This window comes from Pelodiscus sinensis, chromosome 3, assembly GCF_052426305.1.
Source record: "Pelodiscus sinensis isolate ZL-2025 chromosome 3, ASM5242630v1, whole genome shotgun sequence".
NCBI classification, from domain to species: Eukaryota; Metazoa; Chordata; order Testudines; family Trionychidae; genus Pelodiscus; species Pelodiscus sinensis.
Genome location: NC_143054.1, coordinates 34146026 through 34170527, shown reverse-complemented (window position 1 = coordinate 34170527; position 24502 = coordinate 34146026). Strand labels below are relative to the sequence as shown.

The following is a 24502-nucleotide window of genomic DNA, read 5'->3' as shown; positions in this document are numbered from 1 at the left end:
GCAGTATTTAAATCTTTGTTGTTATTCTCATTAGGCACATATATATCAACCTAAATGTAGGAGAGGCTTTAAAAAAATGAGATAAATAAGAGTGTTACCATGAAATATTTAAATAGATTACAAAATACAAAGTATTTCCAGTGGTGAATTGCACTTAATTGCATTAATTGGTGATGGCATGGAAATTATATCTGGTTATATCAGTTCAAAGTATGAGATCCTGGACACATTAGTGTCTATAGCAAAACTCCCACAGACTTTATTTAATGGGCCAAAATTTCACCCCAAATTTAATTTCCCTCCTTCCGCATCTGTTGTTGATCAAATGGCTCTCTAAGCAACTCAATCCAAAAATTACTTGAGAATTTCCTCACTTTGCTTTTCCATAGGATTACTTCCATTGTGGAGAGAAACGCCAGCAGTGTTTCATGTGCATTTGACTGTGTAAATGACACCTATTAAATACTGTTGGAATAAGACATTGATTTTCAAAAAATGATCTTTTATTACCATGCTACATAATAGTCTGATGAAATTTTAAGTCCTAATATTTAGTATCCAGCAAACTCCCATTCTTTATGGATTTAACATTCTCTAATGTTAAACACTTCAGACTTTCTCTTTTAGTGCTTAAATGACACAGTTATTTACAAACTTTCTTCTTATCCTAGATAGCTGAAGTTATAAAATTAAACTATTCTATTTTAGATTAAAGATAATTATATTATTATTGTTAATTTGAAACCATGTAAATTGTCATTCAAACAAATCTAGCTATGGAATTTTCAAATTTTCTAGCAAGAATTTTATTTCAACATAGTTGGTCAATAGAAATGTGATCATCAAAACACTAGTTTGAAGATGTTTTTGAATTAAAATTGATCTGAACATTAAAGTGAAATTTCTATTAAATTAAGAGATTTAAAATACATTCATTATAGCTTAAATAGGCAATGTCTATTTATGTGTTAATGAAAGCTATAAACTAACTTAAAGTACAGGTATCCACATAGCTGATAATTCTGGGTCACAATAGAAAAATCAACTAGCCAGCCTGGTTGCTTTACTTGTTTACACTGTCATGTGACAAAGCAGAGATCACTTCCCCATCTCTGGAATCTTTCTCTCAGATACATCAATTACTGCATTTACTCGATCAGCCTCAAGAGAGTGGGCACAAATTGCCCCATATCTCTGAAGAGCAATCTGTCCACCCAATTTAGAGAGAGGTGTTAGCAGGCTCTGAAGGGAGCAGACTCTGTTGTCATCCTCCTTGATGTTGATTGTGACATATAATAATTGGATATATTTGAGTTAGTGGTTTTACTGCCAGATCTGGACCTTTCCTTATAGAGTTGCAGAAAAGAAAATAAAGAACAAGGAGCCTCTTGGCCTCCTTACCTAACCCCAGACAATAGGTACTGAAAACACCACTTCTAAATGCAAAATGTTCTTTGGCCTGGTGCAGCAGCAAAAGTGTTTTTATTGCTTTGCAATACTACCTGTTTTTATGTGGATAGGTCCTATGATGGTGTTGCTTTTATAGATATGTGGTCAGAGTTGGCAGTGGGGTTTGCAGAAGCAACAAACCTCGTTGTCAACTCTGTCTACATATCTAACCACATAACGCAGAACATTCAACTGCACATCCAACTCATGCAACTGCACATCCTCTAATGTGATTGTGATGGGCTGGTCTAGGCCCCACGACCCGTACAGAAGGCTAGCGGCCTTGCCACACCCCATCACAGCAGGAGGAGTAGAGAAGTGGTCCTCCAGACACTATAGAGTAGCTGTCCCTGCGGCAGCCAATCAGGACCCAGCAGAGAGGTATAAAAGAAGCTGCAGCGCTGGGGCTTGGGAGTTCCCTTCAGGAGCTCAACCCAGCCAGGTCTATACCCTGACTGGGAGATCAGCACTACAGCTAGCTCCCAGTGTGAGCTGAGCCTAGATCTGGGTAAGACCCAGACCCAGTGGCCCAAGACCAACCACAGGCAGAGACTTAACTAGCACCGTGGGCAGGGCTAGTCAGGCCCTGGTTCCAGGACTTTGAGGGCAAGGACCCTGCACAGCATCACGTGGCCACAGTAGAGCGCTCACCAGCTGGTGGGCCTGTTACAGTGATATATGCCATCAAGTGCAAGCAATGCCCCTTTACCATGTATATTGGCCAAACCAAACAGTCTCTATGACAAAGGATTAATGGACACAAATTAAACATCAGGAATGGTAACGCACACAAAATTCTAGGGAATATTTTAACCTTCCTGGACATTCAGTAATGGATTTAAAAGTAGCCATCCTTCTAGAAAGAAATTTTATTACTCAGTTACAAGGGAGACTGCTGAAGTGGAATACATTTACAAACTCAATACTATCAACTTGGGCTCCAATAAAATATTAATTGGTTAACTCACTACAAAGGCAATTTCCCCTGCCTTTGATATTCGTATTTAGACATCAAAACCTATGAATGGGACACATCCAGCCTGACTTAGTTAGTGTCATTAATACTGTTCCTACAATTGACAAGTATCTGGTTTTGCTGTTTTATATACTCTAGATTCTGTAATTTCTACTCCAACTCATCTGATGAAGTGGGTTTTACCCACGAAAGCTTTTGATATGTGTTAGTCTCTAAGGTGCCACAGGACTGCTTTGTGTATTCATAGAGCACCTAGTACTGTGGAGTCCTGATTTGCAATAAGGTCTTCAGTAGCTACCATCATATAAATACTGAATGAGGGGTGTCAGGGCTGTTCCCCATTCTGGCACTCGGACTGCAGAAGGTGAGGGCCCGCAAGAGAGCTTAAAAGCCTTGCCTTTACAGGCACTGGTTACCAAAAACTTACCTCCACAATCACAATACACTGATTGGACGGGGGGATCGCTGTCACCATCAAGTGATTTTTATCCTTAAAAACCCAGGGGTGAACACTTGAACCCACCCCCTGGGGTACCTCAAGCTCTTTTGCCCTAAAAGAGCTTGAAAAAATAAAAGAGAAAAACAGGCTGCAGTCTCTAGTAAGCTGACCTCTCAGTCTGAGGCAGACAGACCGACCTCCTGTACCTTCTAGGACACAAGAATCAAATCATCACTTTAAAAAAGTGATTTTTATTACAAAACAAAAGATAAACTTGATAAAGCATGCTTGATTGCTAGTTGTTACAGAGCAACTAAGAAAAACAAGTTAAAACACAGAGGAAAATCTCTGGGAACAATGTTAGATGGTAAATGGGGAGGGGAGGCATAGATTCACACAGAGCAGTTCAAACCAAATAATAAAATAAAGAAAAATATCCTGATCATGACTAGAGTCACTTTTTTCCCCTTTACTTCCAATCTTCTCTTTGTTCAGTCTACTTCCTTGCCCCCAATTCCTTGGAGACATGGTAGGCCTGTTTTGGTTTAAATCATTCTGTGTCTTTTAACTCCTGGTTTAACTCTCCCACACAATGAAAGCAGGCAGATTCCTTATACAATTCAAATTCCAGCACTCTATTTCAATTGGTTCTCCTGGCCCCTGGCCACACCCTTGCTAGCTACCTGAGTTTAACCCCTTAGTCCCTGGGTGCTGATCAGCACTCCTCCTATTCAGTAGAAGGGAAGAGATTTTAAAAAGCAGAAAAGGCTATAGTTTATCCCAGAGATGCTTTAAAAGGTAATGTGAATAAAGCTGTTGGCAACCACTTGAGATACATCAGAGACAAATTCAAACTGATAGGTTAGGGGGGAAATTGATGATTGTTTGGTCTTCAGTATTTCATTATATGCTCCTCAAGTACCCTGAAACTGCTTGCTAGCTGGCCCTTATCTGCTATTTGAATAACTCCATCAAAGGACTTAAAAAATGAAATTACTATTTAATTTACAAACCAGTGCTCCAATGTTATTCTGTGACAACTTTAATTACTGTCTCTGCAATAGATTGCAGCAAAGGGTACTTAAAATACCCCCTAAAAAGTTTCTGAAAAATAATCCTGTTTTCAGATTAACAAAAACTACAGTCAGTACAAATTACATTGGAGGAGCATTAACAGTGGGTTTGATTATTTGAGGATAACAAGGATTTTCATGTTTATTTGGAAGCATTAATAATCATAATTAGGGCTGTAACGTGATTAAAAATATTAATCATGATTAATCACATGATTTAATCATGCTGTTAAACAATAATGAATACCATTTATTTAAATATTCTTGATGTTTTCTATATTTTAAAATACATTGATTTTAATTACAACACAGAATTCAAAGTGTACAGTGCTCACTTCATATTAATTTTGTTTACAAATATTTGCACAGTAAAAAACAAAAATAAATAGTAATTTTCAATTCGTCTAATACAGGTTGAACTTCTAAAATCTGGGACTCTCTGGTCCAGACCATGAATATTGTTGGACCAGAGAGCCCTGGCTGGCCAGATTCAGAAGCGCAACCTGGGCTGGGCTGGTGGTGGGGACCCCAGCCTCAGCGGGGCCAGCGCGGTAGAGAACGCAGCCCCAGCCAGGACAGCAGGTAGCAGGGCCAGCAGCCAGGAGTGCATCCCTAGTCAGGGCTGGCATTGTGACAAGCACAGCCCCAGGGGGCTGGTGCATTGCAGGAGCACAGTCCCAGCCAGGGTTGGAGTCAGCTGGACATGCAGCCCTGGCCATCGCTAAGGAGAACAGGGGCGTAGCACCTGCCAGGACTGGCATGGTGGGGTACTAGAGGCAGTGGCAGGGAGCACAGTCCCACCTGGAAGCAGAGCCTACAGCCGGGTAGGGAGCCTTGACCTCCTCTCATCCGGCAAACTCCGTTGTTCGGGACCACTCAGGTCCTCATGGTGCTGAACAAGGAAGGTCCAACCTGTACAAGTACTATACAGCAATCTCATTATCATGAAAGTTGAACTTACAAATGTAGAACTATGTACAAAAAAAGGGCTGGTCTCAGAAATAAAGCCATGTAAAACTTTAGAGCAGGCCTGGGCAAAATACAGCGTGCGAGCCGCAACTGGCCTGCCAAGCCACCAGATCCGGCTCATGGATGCTATGGGGAGTCCCAGGCAGGCTCCCCACTTGCTTCGCCCCACCCACATGCCACTCAAAAATGCAGCTGTTGGGCAGTTTTTTTTAAAAAACAGTGAGTCCGAACGGGAGGCGGGAAAAGCTTTAGGAGCTGCTCCTGCTCACAGCACAATTTCATTGGCTGGTTTCTGGCCAGAAACCGGCCAATGGGAGCTGCCTTTTTCATGGCTGCAGTCTGTGCAGGGGCAGGGCAGGCAGGGAAGCTGATTCAGATACAGCACTGGCTGGTAAGTCTCCTGGCAGAACCTACCCTCTGGCACCCCAGTCCCTCCCTTCCCCAACCCTCTGCTCCCTACCCCACATAACCAAATCCTTTGCCCCTGTTCTGTACCCATATACCCTCCCAGATCTGGCATCCCAATCCACTGCCCTAGCTCACAGTCCCCTCCTGCCTTAGCTCACAAGCCAAATCCCTGCACCCCCTTCTGTACCCCAGTTCCCTGCTCTAAGTGACAATCCAACTGCCTGCACCCCAGTCCAGTGCCCCGGTCACAACTGCCTCCTTACTCCAAGCTCCCTTCTGTACCCAATCTCCATCCCAAACCCCACACCTCCACCATTAACATTTTGGAAGAGTGCGGCCCTCAACCACTTTCCAAATTCTTGGAGCTCCTTCCCCTCAAAAATTATTGCCCACTCCTTCTTTAGAGCATCAGTTCTCAAACTTCATTGCCCCATGAACCCATTTAGCAATAAAAATTGTTACATAACCCCAGGAGGAGGATGGAATACCAAGCCCTGCCACCCGAGTTCCACTGCCCTGGGTGCGGGGGCCAGAGCTGAAGCTCAAGGGCTTCTGCCCTGGACAGCGAGCATGTAGCCTTAGCCCAGGGTGGTGGTGGTGGGGCTTGGGCTTGGGCTTGGGCTTAGGCTTATGACTTGTGAGGGCCTAGGGCAGGGATGGGAAACTTTTTGGGTCGGGGGGGCCACACAAGTAAGAAACAAAAAAAACCCACCAAAACAAAACCCCACTCACTTCATTCCCTTTGAACTCCATCCCCATGGGGCTTGCCTGATTAACTCTTCTGGGGGCTTGGAGCAAGTAGATTTTGTGGGTCTCCCAGGATCTGGGGTGGAGCCAAAAATGAGGGGCTCAGTGTGCAGAAAGGGGCTGCCAGGGTCCAGGCTCTGGGCAGGAGGTTGGGTGCAGGCTTGAGGTAGAGTGCAGGGGTGGGAGTTTGGGATCTGTGTAGGAGGTAGGGTACTGGAGCAGGGTGGAGTTGTGGAGTCTGAGTGGGAAGGGCCAGGGGATTGGAGCGCCTACCTGTCATAGCTCCCAGGGGCACACAGATAGTTGCGTGCCATGCTGCACTTACAGGCACCATTCCCTGCTGCTCTCATTGGCCGCAATTCCCATCCAGAGGAAGCAACAGGGTTGAAGCCTGCAAGCAAGCACAGTGACGGAGCTTCCCTGCGCTGCTATTCCCCCAGCCAGTGGGAAGGGGGCATGGCAGTGAGACACTTCTGCCAGGCAGACCCATGAGTCATAGGTTCTACAATCACTCACCTAGGGCTTTCACCAGCCTCGATGACCCCCTTTGGGGTCCCAACCCAACAGTTTGAGATCCCCTGCTTTTGTCCCCTTGGTCCTACTTGTTCAGCCAATCACTCAAATAAGTTTGGTTAAAATTTCCAGGAGATAATGCTGCCCACTTCTTATTTACAATGTTACCTGAAAGTGAGTACAGCCTCTCTCCGTCTTACGAACCAGTTACAGACCAAGCAATTGGTTCGTAACCCGGTTTGTTCGTAAGTCGGACCCCACTGAGTTACACGTGACCGCGCTGTTCGTAAGCATGGATCACGTTCATAACTCGGGGTCTGCCATTTACAACAGTTTCGGTCGTAACTGCGAACGGTCGTAAGTCGACCATTCACAACTCGGGGACCGACTGTATGTGCTTTCGTAGAGCACTATTGTATCCAGCATTGCAAGATACTTACATGCCAGATGCACTAAGATTGATATGTCCCTTCATGCTTCAACCATCATCCCAGGTGACGTGCATCCATGCAGATGATGGGTTCTGCTCAATAACGATCAAAGCAGAGTGTTCATATTCATTTTCTCATTTGAGTCAGATGCCACCAGCAAAAGGTTGATTTTCTTTTTTGATGGTTTGGATTCTGTAGTATCCCCATCACAGTGTTGCTCTTTTAAGACCTGTGAAAGCATGCTCCACACCTCGTCCCTCAGATTTTGGACAGCACTTCAGAGTCTTAAACCTTACATGAAGGGCTGTAGCTATTTTTAGAAATTTCACGGTAGCTCCTTCTTTTCATATTGTCAAATCTGCTGTGAAAGTGTTAAAATGAACATGTGCCAGGTCATTATCCGAAGCTGTTATAACATGAAATATCTGGCAGAATGTGTGTAAAACAGAGCAGGACACATACATTTCTTCCCCAAAAAGTTCAGTCACAAATGTAATTAATGCATTATTTTTTCCATGAGAATCATCAGCATAGAATCATGTCCTCTGGAATGGTGGCCAAAGCATGAAGGGGAATATGAATGTTTTCCATATCTGATTCATAAATACCTTGCAATGCTATGTACAAAAGTGTCATGCGAACACCTGTTCTCACTTTCATATGACATTGTAAACAAGAAGCAGGCATCTCCTGGAAATTTTAACCAAACTTGTTTGTCTGAGTGGTTGGCTGAATATGAAGTAGAACTGAGTGGACTTGTAGGCTCTGAAGTTTTACAATTACTTTGTTTTTGAGTGCAGTTATGTAACAAAAAAAAAAACCCTCTACATTTATAAGTTCCTCTTTCACAGTAAAAAGAGTTCATGACAGTACTTGTATAAGGTGAATTGAAAATACTATTGCTTTTGTTTTCTCTTTTACAGTGCAAATATTAGTAATAAAAAAAATGTAAAGTGAGCACTGTACATTTTCTATTCTGTTGTAATTTAAATCACTAAATTTGAAAATGTAGGAAAATCCCAAAATATTTAATACATTTCAATTGGTATTCTGTTGTTTAGCAGTGGGATTAATCGAGATTAATTTTTTTTAATTTTGAGAGTTGACTGCAATTGATTGACAGCCCTAATTGTAATTAGTTACATTAGTTCAGAAAAAGTGACTGCAATTCCTAAATTAATCAAATAAAATGCAGTGGCAGAAAAGTAATTTTAAATGGTTAAATTTCTAGGAGTAATTTAAACTGATTCTTGTATGTTAGATATCCTGGAAAAGCAACAGGGATCAGTACTTTCATTTGTTTAATGGAATAAAGGCCCTTACAAGTGAATAATTTATATATCATAATTGCATATTATTCAGAGTATTGAATGCTGGGATACAGTTCAATAAAAATTGTTCATTATAACAAATTTTGTAAATTACCATATTTTTGCTGAAAGAGAAGGCATGCTTATTTCCTAAAATAGTCGCTCGTAACTTAAAATCTATGTGACATTTTATTCACTTCACAGTCTGACCATCCTCAAAAAAAATCAGTTCTATTTTCTCACAATTCCCAAACCCATCGCTCCTTCCACCCACACAACCCTTTTATCATCTAGCCCTATACTTCTAAATCTACACCCTGACTTAAACTTTTCTAGCTGGTTTCTCTGCCTAGCATTTTTCTCTGTGTAGCAGCAGCAATACCAGTTGTTCTCTAGTCTCTGGCTGTGGGATGATTGCTCAGGAGGGGACTAGGTATTTTCTGATCATAGGTAGGCTGGTCATTGAAGAATAGGTCTTACACAAGCTACCTGGCTACTATGCCCTGTCTTGCTTAAAGATTGGGAGCTTCTGGCTTTGAGGAGTGATCCTTTTTCCTCTCTTTAGTAGTAGCTAGTGATTAAGGATGTAAAATCCCATTTAATCAGTTAACCGGTTTGTTACCCTGCACAATTCCTTTTTGAGGTCACCACCCCTATAATTACAATACTGTGATATTGTAATATTTCAGATTTAAATAGCAGAAATCATAGCATTATGATTTTTAAAATCCTATGACAATTAAAATTGACCAAAATGTACCATTAATTTGATTCCACCCTAAACAAAGCTGTTGGAGGTAGCTCTGCTGTCTTCTCATTTCCAGCTAGTTTTGTAAACCTCTGGAGTCTTCTTTACAATGAAAGAGCTGGACACCTGTCAAGGCAGCTAAAAATGAAGAAGCAAAGCCACCACTACATTATATTCTAATGTTCCATTGAGCCCAGTTTAGGCACCATGGCCCTAGGGAAGGGGACACTTGTGTATTTGGTTCTTGTTATTCACTTCTATGAGCTAAACGAGGAATTATAATATTCTGCCTTGATAATGGCTTTAGCCAATTCACAGTGAACAATGACTAATCAGAGAGGTAGAATTATGATGTTGGTTACTTTAATATTTCATATATTTTCACATTTTTGTTCTTTGTGAAAGGATGTCCCGTGAAGATATCATTTGGACAGATCTTTCTCATGCATTGTCCTGACTTTCTTGTAATTTTTGTCCAGATTGGAGATATAAAAACTGCAGAAAAATATTTTCAAGATGTTGAGAAAATGAGTCCGAAATTGGATGGACAGCAAAAAATTACGGTTTTAATGAACAGGTAGATAATTTAAGAGCTAAATGAAACTTAAAAATATGATTTTGCAAAGTGTGCATTGTGAGTTTTAAGGTACCCTTGAGAGTATCCCTTTTTCTTTCTCTCTCTTTTATGTAACTACATCTGTCAGAAGTGAGGTTGAATGGCATGTACACCCATGAGATCTGTGTTACTTGGTGTAGTCGGCTTCTCCTGGCTTGAAACTCTTTCATTACAAGAGTTGATTTTACAAAAGTTATTTCTCAGTCTTCAAAGCATTGCATATTTTACCATATTTTTTCAATATATACTTTTAGGAACAAAAAAGCACTTTTGGATTCTGATTGTGCAAAGAGAGTCACTAGATCACTGGTTAGCTGCAATCAGATGCCAAGATATGTACTAGCAAATCAGATTACATGTTGGAGTCCTCAATTTTTTCATATTAGCCAAATATGTTTAGACAAGTAAAATATTATTACAAGTATGTTTTGGAAACAGATATAACACTTGTAGTTTCTCAGAGGAATTACTTTAGGAAGAGTCACTGCATTTTAATAATAAAATGTAGAACAGCTTTGCTTTAGTAGCCAAATATCTGAAGTGGCCAGTGATCTGAAGTGTCATTTCTTCTTTGAGTGATTGCTCATGTGCATTCCAATATAGGTGCGTGTGCACAGCGTGCACGCACCATCGGAGACTTTTCCCTCAGCAGTACCCTTAGGGGCCAGCAGGGAGCCCCCTGGAGTGGCGCCAGTATATTGGCCCATATAAACCCCTGCTGGCCCCCTTACCACTCAGTTCCTTCTTATTGCCGTGACGGTCATTGGAACAACCCTCAGCTCGTCTTCGAGTCGTTCTCTTCACTGTTCTTCTCCTTCGTTAGCAATCATCTGTTAAGTACCTGTTATTTTAGTTAAAGACTTTCATTTGTAGTTTTCTTTTTACCCCACCACAGCATGCGTCCTCTGTGCACTCTACAGTGAGACACACGGCATCAGCCAGTCCAGAGCCCAGGCCTTCTAGGTCAAGTGACTACTCTTCCTACCGGAGGGAAGTGAGTCCTTCAGAGGATCTCCCGGACCCATCCACCCCAGAGGCCTTGGAGGCAGCAAGGGTCCTTATAGTCTCCTCTCAAGATGGCATGGGGATGCTCGGTACTGCTCCCCTCCTAGGATGCCTAACGAAACAGTGCATGAGGTGCGGCAGAGCCATGTGGCACACGCGGCACCTCCCCTGGCACCGGCTACTGTCACGCCGGTGCGCTTGGCACCAGATCCGGCAATGGATCCGGCACCACTTCTGACCCCCAGCACCGCAGCACCTACCGTCAGGGACCTCCATCTTGGCGATGCCTCCTCCTCCACCCCGGCACCACGGCAAACCGGAAGCCATGTCTCGGCACACTGCAGGACAATCGACATCGGCACCGCCATGGTCTGCCTCTGAGTACTCCTCCGATTCCGACGTGGAGTCTGCATGGTCTTCACGGGGCTCTCGAACCCGTTCACGGCACCGCTCCCAGCACCGTACTTCTCCACGTCTGTACCAACAACAGTAGGCTCAGCCGATCCCTGTACCAATGGTCCAGCAGACGTGACCACCTCAGCGACCTGGGCAGTGGCCTTTTTGGACCCCCTGGGCCTACCATCAGGGCCAAGGTATGAACCTTCCTAGACCGGCTTCTGTCACGTCAGGTCCACAAGTCCCTCCGTAGGCGACTCCTTTGGTCCGGTCCCCCACGTCGGCCCATTTGCTACCTCCGGGCCAGTCGTCACCAGGCCCAGGGAGAACACGGCTCCGGTAAGCCAACCTCCCCCTCCTCCCTCCATGGCCACTTCAGACAATCCAGGCCATATAGACGCCCCTGTGGGCACTATGGCAAAGGGGTCATCGTCGTCCTCCCTGGACGAGGCTCTGGCCGACTCTGCGCCCTCCGTGGATGCCAGGGCCCACCAAGACCTCCGCCGCCATTTTTAAATCCCCGTTAGTGTAGCCGCGGGCACGGAGTCCGCACTAACGGGGATTTAAAAATTGCGGCGCTCGGCAAGATGCAAATGAAGCCCGGGATATTTAAATCCCGGGCTTCATTTGCAACTTCGAATGACTACATTAACCACCCTAGTTCGAACTAGTAGTGTTGACATACCCAGGGAGGCTCTAAAAGACCGACTTACTGGGCAGAAAGGTCTACGCATCCGGGGGCATCCAATACCGAATTGCCAACCAACAAGTCCTTCTGTCCAGATACGCCTACAACACCTGGGCATCAGTGGACAAGTTTACGGACTTGCTCCCCAGAGACTCCCGTGCGGAGTATAAGGCCCTTTAGGAAGAGGGGAAAGTAATTTCCTGATGTGGCTGATGCAGCTTCACGAGTCATGGCCACTGGAGTTGTCCTGCATCACAGGTCATGGCTCTAGGGATCTGGAGTGCCGCCAGAAGTCCAAAACACCTTACAGGATCTCCCTTTCGAAGGCATGTCGCTCTTCTCCGAGCAAACTGACCAGTGGCTGCGTGGCCTGAAGGATACGAGGGCCACATTAAAGTCCTTGTGCCTACACACACCTGCCACCCAGGGGAACGTCCATCTTCCACGTGTGGGGGTTTCCCCATCTGGATCTGTTCGCCACAGGGCAGAACATGAAGTGCCCCCACTACTGCTCCCTCATGGGACAGGGATGGGAATCTCTAGGGGACGCTCTCCTCTTCCACTGGCCGCAAGATCTGCTGTACGCCTTCCCACCCTTCCCACTAGTCCACAGGGTCCTGTTGAAAGTGCAGGAGTTCAGGGCATCATTAATTCTAATCTCCCCAGGGTGGCCCAGACAGCATTGGTTTTCGACCCTCCTCGACTTCTCATGCGAGAGGCTTGTAACCCTCCCACTAGTCCCGGGCCTGATATCCCAGGACTCGGGCAGACTTCACCACTCAGACCTACGGTCCCTCCACTTGACAGTATGGAAGCTCCATGGTTAACGGTAGAGTAGCTCCAGTGCTCTCAACAAGTCCAAGAAGTCCTTCTGGGTAGCAGAAAACTTTCCACTAGAACTACGTACCTCGTTAAGTGGAAGCGGTTTTGCTGTTGGGCTTCTCAGAAGGGGGTACACCCGAGGTGAGCACCACTCCCCTTGATCCTGGATTATCTGTTGGACCTTAGGCTCTAGCATCTCTCTTCCTCTTCTATTAAGATCCACCTAGCAGCCATTTTGGCCTTCCACCCAGGGGAAGGGGGGAAACATTATTTGCTAACCTTATGGTCAACCGCTTCCTGAAAGGAATGGACAGACTCTATCCACATGTCCGGCAACCCATTCCCCAGTGGGACCTAAACCTGGTACTATCCAAACTTATGGGGCCCCCGTTCAAATCGCTAGCCACGTGCTCCCTCCTTCACCTATCATATAAGGTGTCCCTCCTAGTGGCAGTCACATCCGTGAGGCGGGTCTCTGAGTTTAGGGCACTGGCGTCAGGATCCCCCCTACACAGTATTTTTCAAGGACAAGGTTCAGCTCTGCCATCACCCAGCCTTTCTGCCGAAGGTCATTTCTGCATTCCACACTTCCCAGGATATTTTTCTACCAGTTTTTTACCGGAAACCACATGCATCGGGGAAAGAGCAAGCTTTACACACGTTAGACGTCCGTAGGGTGCTAGCCTTTTATTTAGACAGGACGAAACCATTCTGAAAATTGCCACAACTTTTTGTAGCCATCGGGGAATGCATGAGAGGCCAACCTGTATCCACTTAGCAGATCGCCTCATGGATAGCCACCTGTATCAGGGAGTGCTACTCCATAGCGGGCATGTCAGACCCAACCTTAGAGCACATTCCATGAGAGCTGTGGCAGCTTCCACCGCTTTCGCAGCGCAGGCTCCCATCCTGGATATCTATAGGGTTGCCACATTGTCCTCGGTCCACACGTTTGCCAACCATTATGCACTGTCCCATCATGCCTGAGAGGATGCTGCCTTAGGTAGGGCGGTCCTTAACTCCTCCTTGGTTTCGACATCCGGCCCTCCGCCTAGTTAGGTTCTGCTTTGGAGTCACCTATATTGGAATGCACATGAGCAATCACTTGAAGAAGAAAGAACGGTTACTTACCTTGTAACTGTGATTCTTCGAGATGTGTTGCTCATTTCCATTCCAAATCCCCACCCACCACCCTTTATCTGGAATATGCCAGTAAGAAGGAACAGATTGGATGAGGGGGCCAGCAGGGGCCGATATACCTGCGCCATTCCAGGGGGCTCCTTGCTGGCCCTAAGGGTACTGCTGAGGGAAAAGTCTCCGACTGCGTGTACACGCTGCACGCGCACACCTATATTGGAATGGACATGAGCAACACATCTCGAAGAATCACAGTTATGAGGTAAGTAACCGTTCTTTCATTTGTCTCTAAATAAGAGTCTCACAGTTGGGTCACAATTACACTGTGACAAACAAGTGTCATAAACCCTCATGTCTGTAATAGAGAAAATAAAAAGCAGTCTCAATTCCATTTGAAGTGTATCATCACTTTGAGTTTTTCAGGAATACTGACTTACATGTCAATTACTTTCTAGAGCATTTCTCCATCTTGGTCAGAATAACTTTGCAGAAGCTCACAGGGCCTTCACGGAAATTTTAAGGATTGATCCTGCAAATGCTGTGGTAAGACGCCAGATTTGCTACACTGGATTGACACCTGAGTGTTTTTCTGTCGTAGCTTATCCCTTAGTTGCAGATCACACCAAAAGGTTGCTTGAAGTTTTAATAGAAAAATGATATCGTCCATGCTCCAAAGAGCTTTATCTATATATAAAGATAAAATACAAAACAAAGGGGTGGGTAGGGGAAGACAGGACCCATTTACCTGAAGAACCTGTTAGTTTATTGCATGCATTGTAATGGGTTACATTACGTTACTCTTTGGGCATTATGTATTGTCAAAGGTACATATCAGAAAATAAAATGGCAACTACCGGCACATGAGGAAATAATTTCTCCTCATATAGTATTAAAAGAACACTGTCAGCTTGAAAAAACACACTCTTTAACCGATTGTAATTACTAATTTTATAAATAACACTAAAGGCTCCTGATTATGCAACTGCATCTGTGCATGCACATGGGTCTACCCATATAAAGCCAGTTGTAAATCAGAGTGTTAAATTCTTATTGCTGAAAGACTTTACAGAAGAATTACATAAGAACAGCCATACTGGGTCAGACCAAAGGTCAGTCTAGCCCAGCACCCTGTTTGCCAACAGTGGCCAGTGCCAGATGCCCAGAGAGAGTGAACACAACAGGTAATCATCACATGACCCCTTTCCTTTCATCCATTTCCAAACAGAGGCTAGGGACACAATTTCTGCTCAATTTTTTCAGCTTCTTTACATGTATATTTGGCAGCTCTTTGCATACAGGGATGTATCAGTGACTGATCCTTGGGCACAAGCATGCGTCCTTGGTACCATTTTCCCAGGGCCCTTTAAGACAGATGGAACCAAGGTCAGGGAGCACTTGATTGAAGTCATGTGTCTGCAGGCTGTAAATGCCACCTATTATAAATAGAGACAGCTTATTCTCAGTTGCTGGAGAACTGGATGAGCTACCATGGGAAGTGGGTTGTGTTCTCCCCATCCCCTGCTTTCAGAAAGTGTAAAAGTATCCATTGCTAAACATTTCATAATGCTTTGTCTCTTTTGTACCTTGTGTTCTTCTTCAAGGGGTGTGCCTGTGGGCGCACCATTGTAGGGGTCTTGGAGGTCCTGCACTTGGAACTGGAACTTTTCAGCAGCAGTATTCCCCCGCACCTCCAGTGTCGGCGCACACACACGGCACCGCTCATGCCATAGCAAACGTGCCAATGCACATGCACCATCAACCACCCGTCAGTTCCTTCTCAATCCCTCCTGATTTGGTCAGAACACGGCAGCACTCTGTGTGTTACTTTACAGAATTATTGTTAGATATTGTAGCTGTTGTTAGATGGTTTCCCAGTGAGTGAGGATTTTTTTTAATGTGTTTCAGGTTGTTGTTTATACTCTTTTCATACTTCATAGTTAGGATAAGTTAAGCATGCCAGGCTCACCAGGGCTCAAACAGTGCCTGACATGCAGAATGTCTATACCCATCTCAGACAGGCATGGCTGTTTGGGCCAGGAACATTCACCAGAGAGCTGCCACCATTGCAAGAAGTTCTCATCCAGATCACTAAAGGAAAGAGCACTCCAGTTAAAGCTCCTTACTATGGAAAAAGTGGAGAGGGCAGCCTCAGAACCAGTGCCTCGAACCTCCCTGGCTTGGACCTCTCTAACAGCGGCTACGGATCAAGGCCCCTTGGCTCCAAGAGAGGTTCTGACCAAGAAAAAGCCAAAAGAAAGCGTTCTTCACCCTCGGCAGAGAGGGCAATGAAAAGATCATGTCCCCGAAGTAAGCCTCCATTGCCAAAGGGGAAGGCTACTTGGAATGTGCAGGTACCAGGAAAGTCCATTACAGACAAACCCCCGAGGGGCAGTATCTTCCAAAGAATCACACCCTGCAGTCTCGGCACTCAAGCTGAAGAAAACTGCCACTGTGCTGCTTGGTACTGATGAAAATGGTACCTTAACCACCTCAGAGTACCTCCAACAAGGCGTTCTGAACCACAGGTACACACACCAGCCAGGTCGGTACCGGCCATGAGTACAGAAGTCTCCCCGATATGCTCTACAGCTGAGGTATGGGCAGACTCTCTAATGTATGGACAATTCATGGCATCAGAGGTACCGACCTTTGCTCCGCCAAGACCATTGACAACCCAGCAGGAGCTAGCAATAGCATCGGTACCGGGCACACCCTTATTCGGTACTGATGCCACACTGACACTGGAGACAACAATCAGGCTTCTTTACCTTCGAGAATTATTGAACTCAGCATCCCCCTTCTCCAGCAACAGTGATGACAATGAGGAGATCACATTCTCCCCACGACACTCATCACCAAAGCCAGCTTCATAAATACAGCTACATCAGCAGATGGCTCAGCCCCAGATGTGGCAGCCTTTTCCATGGCTCCCTCCCATCCTTCTCTCACAACCTTGGCAGAGATGTGTCCCTTTCAGTACCTTAAAGACTCTAGTACCAGCACCTCAACTGATGCCACCACCCAGGTCTCTGACAGTGGCCCACATGTCACCTACACCCACAACATCTGAGGTCATGCAAGAGGAGCGAGAGGACTTGGACGACTCTCAGGGAGAGTATACATTATCTCCCTCACACACTCATCCTCTTCCCCTGATGAGACAATAATGTGGGGGACAATTTCAAGTCTTTTTGAAATGTATACAAAAGGGTGGCTAATACCCTCAAAGTACCCAAGACGAAGCACAAACTCACCAACATACTGCAGGCCTCACCTTCATCGAAGATTGCACTGCCAGTCAATGAGGCCATATTGAGCAAAAATTCTGTGGCAAACACCAGCATCTATCACCCAATAATCAAAAAGAGCAGACAGGAAGTATTATGTCCCAGCGAAAGAAGCTGAGTTTTTTCTCACACCCAGCACCAAATTCCTTAGGCGTTGATGCAGCCAATAACAGAGGCAAGCAAACACAATATAAATCCACCCCTTATGACAAAGAATGGAATAAGCTCGATATTCTGGGCAGAAAATCATATTCATCTACCTCCTTCCTGATCAGGATAGCTAATTATCAGGCACTGTTAGCAAAGTATACGTATCATCAGGGCTCGACAAATCCGCTTATCTTCTCGCCCGTGGCAAGTAGATTTCAGCCAGTCGCCCTGTTCACCGGCGGTTCATGTATGCGCAGTGTGGGTCTCGCGCATGCACAGTGCAGGGCTGGCTAGTGGTTTTCGCCATGATTTGTCGAGCCCTGCGTATCACTGGCATTTTGAGAACTGGCATTTTGAGAACATGAAAAATGTTATTGAATGGCTACCACGACGTTAGTAATGCTTCCTTCCAGTCCAACATAAATGAAGGCTTCCTTATAGCTAAGATTGCTCTGCAATCATCTCTCGACATAGCTCAGACTGCAGCGATCTTTAGCTACATTGGTAGTCATGCGGCGTGTCTCCTGGTTTGCACCTCTCAGGATTCCCTAGGGAGGTACAGAATACCATTAAGAATCTCCCATTTGAGGGCCAAAAGCTTTTTTCCATGAGCACAGATGCCTCACTACATTCGCTCAAGGACTCACGAGTGACATTAAAGACATTTGGGCATATATGTTCTCCAACCCAGGAAGAAACTAAATAGACAGTTCACACCTCAAGGCAGAGCATCCTCATCATACTCATCCCAGAGAAGCTGTGATCTAAGAAGGAGACAGAGGCAACAGAAACATAGACAAATGCAGGAACAACCTACCATGTCCCAGTCCACCAATGGCCGACAAACTTTTTGAACATCTGGTTGAGGGTTCAACATCGTTTCCAACAAATGTTCAATGCCAGTTCAGTCTGCAGCCCTTTTACTATGAATGGGCCAAGATCACCACAGACAGTTGTGCCTTAGAAGTAATACAAAATGGCTTCCCAATCCCATTCACCAAATTCCCTCCAGCCCTAACACTTTCCCCATCCCTTCTCACGAGTCCCTGTTACAACAGGAGATAAACAGATTACTCCAGATGGGAGCAATAGAGATTATACCGGCTCATCATAGGGGAAAGGGTTTCTACTCAAGATACTTCCTCACTTCAAAAAAGTCAGGAGGCTGGAGACCCATCCTGGACATATGCATTCTGAACAGGTATCTAAGAAAGCAACAGTTCACCATGGTAACTCTAGCAAAGATATTCCATCCTTGGAACTGGGAAACTGGATATTGTTCCTCGACCTTCAGGATACGTATTTTCATATATCAATTCGACCTTCACACAGAAAATTTCTACGATTTACCCTATTGTATCAATATTATCAGTAACGGGTCCTCCCATTAAACCTGCCCTCTACACCCAGAGTTTTTTCCAAAATACTGGCTGTGGCAGTAGCTCATCCCAGAAAACGGGACATAATAATCTTCCTGTACCTAGACACCTGTCTAATTATGGCACATTCACAACAAAAGGCTATCCAATCCACAGCAGAGACAATCCGTCTATTCACATCCCTAGCTCTCCAGATAAATGAACAAAAGTCGCATCTCACTCCCATCCCAAGAGCTGGAGTTTACAGGAGACACACTGGATTGTATAAATGCGCAGGCAAGACTACTGTTACAGAGGTTCCAAACACTGTCTCCGATAGCAAAAACCATTATAGATAGCCCTACAGTGTCAGCCAGATAGTGCCTTCAGCTTCTAGGTCACATGTTGGCAACCCCACGCTAGGCTATGCATGAGATATCTCCAGATGGGGCTTCACACGTGCTTTTAACAAGCACCATATGCAGAAAATGCTGAGCCCTACAAAGAGGGTAAGAGAATCACTGGCATGGTGTATACAGGTCGACAAGCTATATTCAGGTGTCCCTTTCCAACAGACACCCCTATCCACAAGCATAAAAATGGATGCTTCAGTAGAGGGTTGGGCACATACACCAACGAGCACAGCACCCAGGAGAGATGGACAACCTGCACTTCAACATTCTCGAATTTCGCACAGCACAAAGAGCATGTGAGCACTTTCTGCCATTGATCTAGGGCAAGTCTGTGAGGATACTCACAACTCTACCTGCATGTTTTACATAAATCGCCAAGGCAAGGCAAGATTATATACCCTCTGCAGAGAGGCAGCAACACTATTGCAGTGGTTCATTCACCACCACATCGCCCTGACAGCAGTGTTTCTTGCATGCAACCAAAGCATCACCAAGGACCATCTAAGCCTCATATTTCATCAGCAGTATGAATGGGATATACGTCCTTGAGCCCTACATTCCATCTTCCTCAAGTGGGGTTTTGTGGAAATAGACTTATTCACCACATTATCAAATGCTCCAAGTATTGTTCCAGGATGGGGCTGGGCAAGGACTTCATGGGGGATGCCATGATGATCATCTGGTTTCACAATCTCCTATGTGTCTTTCCACCACTTCCCCTTCTTGGCAAGGTCATACAGAAAATAAAGCAGGACAATGCCAGAGTTACTGTCATAGTACTGGCATGGCCCAAACAAACCTGGTTTCCTTATCTGTCACAGCTGGCAGCTGCACCATCGATTCCTCTTCCACAATGGCCAGACATACTATCTCAGGATCGGGGTCAAGTTCTCCATCCACACATTCACAAACTTCATCGCCGGGCTTGGCTTCTCCAGGGATGAATACTCAGCAGCATACCTGGTTAGAGGAAGTCCACAATATTATCCTGAATTGTCTCAAACACACTACAAGAAAGACCTTTTCGCAAAAATGGAACTTTCTCCGAGTGGGCAAATCAAAGAACAAATCAAATCCTCACTCTGCACAGTTGATGATAAGCTTAGAATATCTTCTTTCATTAAAAAAACAGAACCTTTCCAATTCATCCATAAAGGTACACCTAGCCGCTATCTCAAGCGAGCACAAGGTCATGGATGGCCACACTATATTCTCACACCCACCACTAAGAAGCTTTTAAAAGGCTTCAACAATGTTTTTCCTCCATAAAGACAGAACTGCTGCCTTCGGATCTCAACCTCGTTCTTAATACATTGATCTGCCCACCCTTTGAACCCATGGCAACATGTTCCCTCACTCACCTTTCCACAAAAGTGGCTTGCCTTCTAGCAATTATGACAGCAAAGGGAGTAGGCAAAATGGCCACACTCATGGCGGATCTGCCATTCACCATCTTCTGCAAAGATAAAGTATTTTTAAAACCACATCCCAAATTTCTCCCCAAAGTAGTTTCACAATTCCACCTTAACAAACTTATATACTTACCTGTTTTCCACCAAAAACCACATCCGGATGCCAACACAGCACAGCTCCACTCCTTAGATGTTCGATAAGCACTTGCCTTCTACCTAGATAGAACCAAACAGTTTAGACAATCTCCTAGACTAATCATTTGTATAGCAGACCACTTTAAAGGACGCGCAATCTCAAAACAGAGTCTTTTGAGATGGATAATAAACTGTATTAAAGAATGCTACCATGTCAATAAGATGCTGTTACTACCTCATGTGTGGGCACATTGCATCAGAGCAATAGCCACCTCTACGGCCTTCCTACATAGCGTGCCCTTGAAGGACATCTGTAGGGCAGCAACTAGGGCATCAGTCCATACATTTACAAAACATGTTATACACACTTACGCTTCGCAGTATACCGCTCTCAGACAGGTGGTCCTTGCCACCATCCTTATCCGAAGCCCCTCCTCCACAGTCTGAGGGCACTGCTCCATAGTCATCTACAGTGAAGCACCCATAGGGACACTCATTGAAGAAGAAAAGAAAGGTTACCCACCTTGTGCAGTAACTGCTGTTTCTTCGAGATGCGTATCCCTGTGGGTGCCCTAAGACCTGCCCTTCTCCCCCTGCTTTGGAATTGCAACATCTCTCCATGGTAGAGAAGGAACAGATGGTGTGCATCTCAGCAAGTTCATTATGGCGTGAGCTCCCTGACACCAGTGTGGGGAGTACTGCTGCTGAAGTGTTCTGGTTTCAAGCACAGGAGCGCCCACATGGACACCCATTTCAGAGAACACCAGTTACTGCACAAGGTGAGATACCTTTCTTTTACTTAGTAAAGTGCTGCTTTGATGAACAGTATATAAAACCTGATGAGCATTTGCAGGGCTTGCCACGCGGCGGCGAGCCCCACTCACCAGCTGCGTGGTTCTGCTCTCCGCGCTGGCTCTTCCAGGTTGTAATCTACTCGCCTATGGCGAGTAGATTACATTATTTGTCGAGCCCTGAGCATTTGGGTTTTATGTGGCCTGCCCTAGCTAGTGAATCTACCCATTGACTTGAAAGTCTGTTTCAGTAAAACAATATCCCGTTTGCATCAATGTTTCATGTAGCCGTAGGGGAGAGAAGGACATTTTTAAAAATAGGAAAATGTAAGTGTAAAACTAGAATAATTGGCAAGAGGATTCAAGGACAAATGTGGGGTCTGAAATCACTTTCTGCTCATTTTTAACATTATGTAGTGAGTCCCTTTACCAATATGAGTTCCAGTTTGATTTCTTCAATCTTTTAGAACTTCAAATGTTGGAGGTCAGCTAATTTCTGTTGTAGGATAGACTCTGAAAGTAACCAAGCTTCCATTGCCAATGATAAAAGAATTGTATTGCAGGATAAATAATACATTTCAACAATTGCAACTAGTTACAAAAAGAAAATGTAATTTTAAAGACTTATTAAGTTTGTTCTGATTCCAGACTCAGTGTACATATTATAATCTTTTTCTCTAGGCTAATAACAATGCAGCTGTTTGTTTGCTTTATCTGGGAAAATTGAAGGATTCCCTCCGGCAGCTGGAAGGGATGGTTCAGCAAGACCCTAAACACTACCTACATGAGAGTGTTCTTTTCAATTTGACAACTATGTATGAATTGGAGTCATCTCGCAGTATGCAGAAGAAGCAAGCTCTGCTTGAGGCTGTTGCTGTCAAAGAGGGTGATAGCTTTAACACTCAGTGTCTCAAGTTAGGATAGTTTGTTTTCATCTAATTTTTTTTATTAAAGGCTAATTTTTTTAATTGTACATACTCTTGCCAATATGTAAATGTTCCTCTGGTGAATGAAATGAAATAAAGTATCTTTAATTATGAACCTATGGCAGATTACTATAGTAACTACATGGCCTGGAACAATAATCCTTGACTATCATCATTTTGTACTCATCTGTAGCCAGCTTCACCTCTGCAGGTCAGTTGCTATTTAGTTATTCCTAACTGTAGTATCTACAAACACATTTACTCAGATGGAATCCTTTAAGGAGTGGCACACTTGAGCTATCTTGTCTTGATGGTTTTATTATAAAAATCTTCAATCATTAGAGAAGTCAAGTCTCATAACACAGCTGCGGGTTCCAAAGAATGTCTGTATAAGTAGCATTAATAAAAAAAGTTAAATCCTGAACATGGATTGGCTTTCAGTTTCTTGTACTGTATATCCCCCCTGGCAAAGCAATAAACTGAGTTCTTCATATCTGTGCACTCAAGGTTGGTTTTGTTTTTTGGTTGGGTTTTTTTTTCATTCAGTATTTAAAATCCTGCACTTTCAAATGTGGTCTCTGGATCAACAGAAGAACCACTATCATACTTTAATTCATCCCTGTTTGAAAGAGAATCAGTGCAGATCGTCTATTAATCTGTAAAAGTCTAAATCATAGAATCATAGAACTGGAAGAGACCTCAGAATGGGACATATAGAGCTATACATTGTGCTCCAGCACAGTAATAATCAAGAGTAAGATTCAGTAAGATTCTCTTACAGCAGTTAGAATAGCCTGTCATCATGAATCTGAACCAAACTAGTTCAAAAAGAGCATGCAGTCAGGTACACTTGTTAAAGTATTAGATTTCATTGCTAACACTTATCATTTCCTCAATACAATGGATTTAAGAGCCTCCTAAAGGTTTTTTAGCAAGTGTTTTAGCACAGTGGAATAAAACTATTGGTGGTTTGTCTCTTTTTGATAAACACAATATATTGCTATAATTTTAGATGTGATATGAAGACTGTGGGGCAGATCATCAACTTCGCTGTATTGTCATTATTCAGTTGAAGTCAGTGTAGTTTGAAGCAGATGGGGATCTGGCCCAGGATGATGTTTGGTGAAACCCAAATACTGTTTTCAGATATATGTATTTTATGCACAGCCTTCCCTATCTGATCTCCCTTTACCCGTGTTAATATTTCTTCTAGGCAGTCATGTACAGTAGACTTCCAATAATCCGGAACCTTTGGGTCCTTGGTGGTGCCGGATTATCAGATATGCAAGATTATCAGGAGGTACTATAAAATGGTTTTATATATAAACTGTATGCATTATATACTGTATATAAAGTGTTCTTAACCCTTTTTATTGTACATACTGTATACAGTATACTGTGATGTGTTAGTTTTTTTAACCCTTTTTTACCCTTTTCGCTCGGTTCAGCTGCTGCCGTTGTTGCCTTGTGACTCATTTTTTGCCAAAGCTCACTCACTAGGCTCTTGCCATTTTGATGCTGGACTATCAGAGTGCCGTACAATTGGATGCCGGACTATTGGAGTTTTACTGTATCATGTTTCTGCCACCCATCTTCCTTGTAGACAGGGAAGATAGCAGAAAGCAATTCCAGTGAAATAGCTCACTTTACAATGCAGTGTAAATAACATTATTGTGGGGACACAGCTTCTCTTGACATTTTGCCTAAAACATGTAGCATCAGTTTAGTATCTGATATGTTCTCTTGTGCAACTTTAACTGCACTTCTAGGAGGCCTGAATAGGCCTTTTCTATCTTCAGCTCCTATGAACCAGATTTCCTGTTGCTCTGTCCTTTGTTGTAGTAATTTGTATCAGTGTAAAGTGGGAGTAAATGCTACTGTTCTGATCTTACACTCGCATGGCACTAGTGTAAAGTACAATAAGAAGATGAAGGGGGGCATCAGAGAATGGGATTGTCTCCTATTTGGGGCATCAAACTTTAAAAACCAAGATCTTGTGAAGCATATGATACTGCCTGGAAAATGTTTTGTCATTACCCAGCTTTTCTTTTTTCCTATTATGTAACCAGGAACCCCACTACACAAATCACTTTGAATGCAGACTCGCTGCCTATTGCACAAATGCCATTTCAGCATGTTTTCTATGTTTTTTATTACAAGAGTCTTTATTCCAAGAACAGTATTACTGAGGAAACTTGGACAATATAACCTCTAAACTCAATGAGCCATTAAATAAATGATATCATTGGGAAACTTACACAATATTTAATTAAATTTTAAAATGTAGAAAGTGGATTTGATTA

General features: G+C 44.0%; 1 protein-coding gene across 1 annotated transcript in view; it reads left to right on the top strand.

Moving 5' to 3' along the window:
* Positions 1–22692, top strand: part of TRAPPC12 (trafficking protein particle complex subunit 12) — a 113643-nt gene extending 90951 nt beyond the window's left edge. Inside the window, exons 10-12 of the mRNA XM_075923543.2 lie at positions 9543–9640; positions 14183–14270; positions 21955–22692. Of these exons, the coding sequence (XP_075779658.2) occupies positions 9543–9640; positions 14183–14270; positions 21955–22197 (429 nt within the window). The 3' untranslated portion in view covers positions 22198–22692. The remainder of the gene's footprint in view (positions 1–9542; positions 9641–14182; positions 14271–21954) is intronic.
* The last annotated feature ends 1810 nt before the right edge of the window (positions 22693–24502 follow it).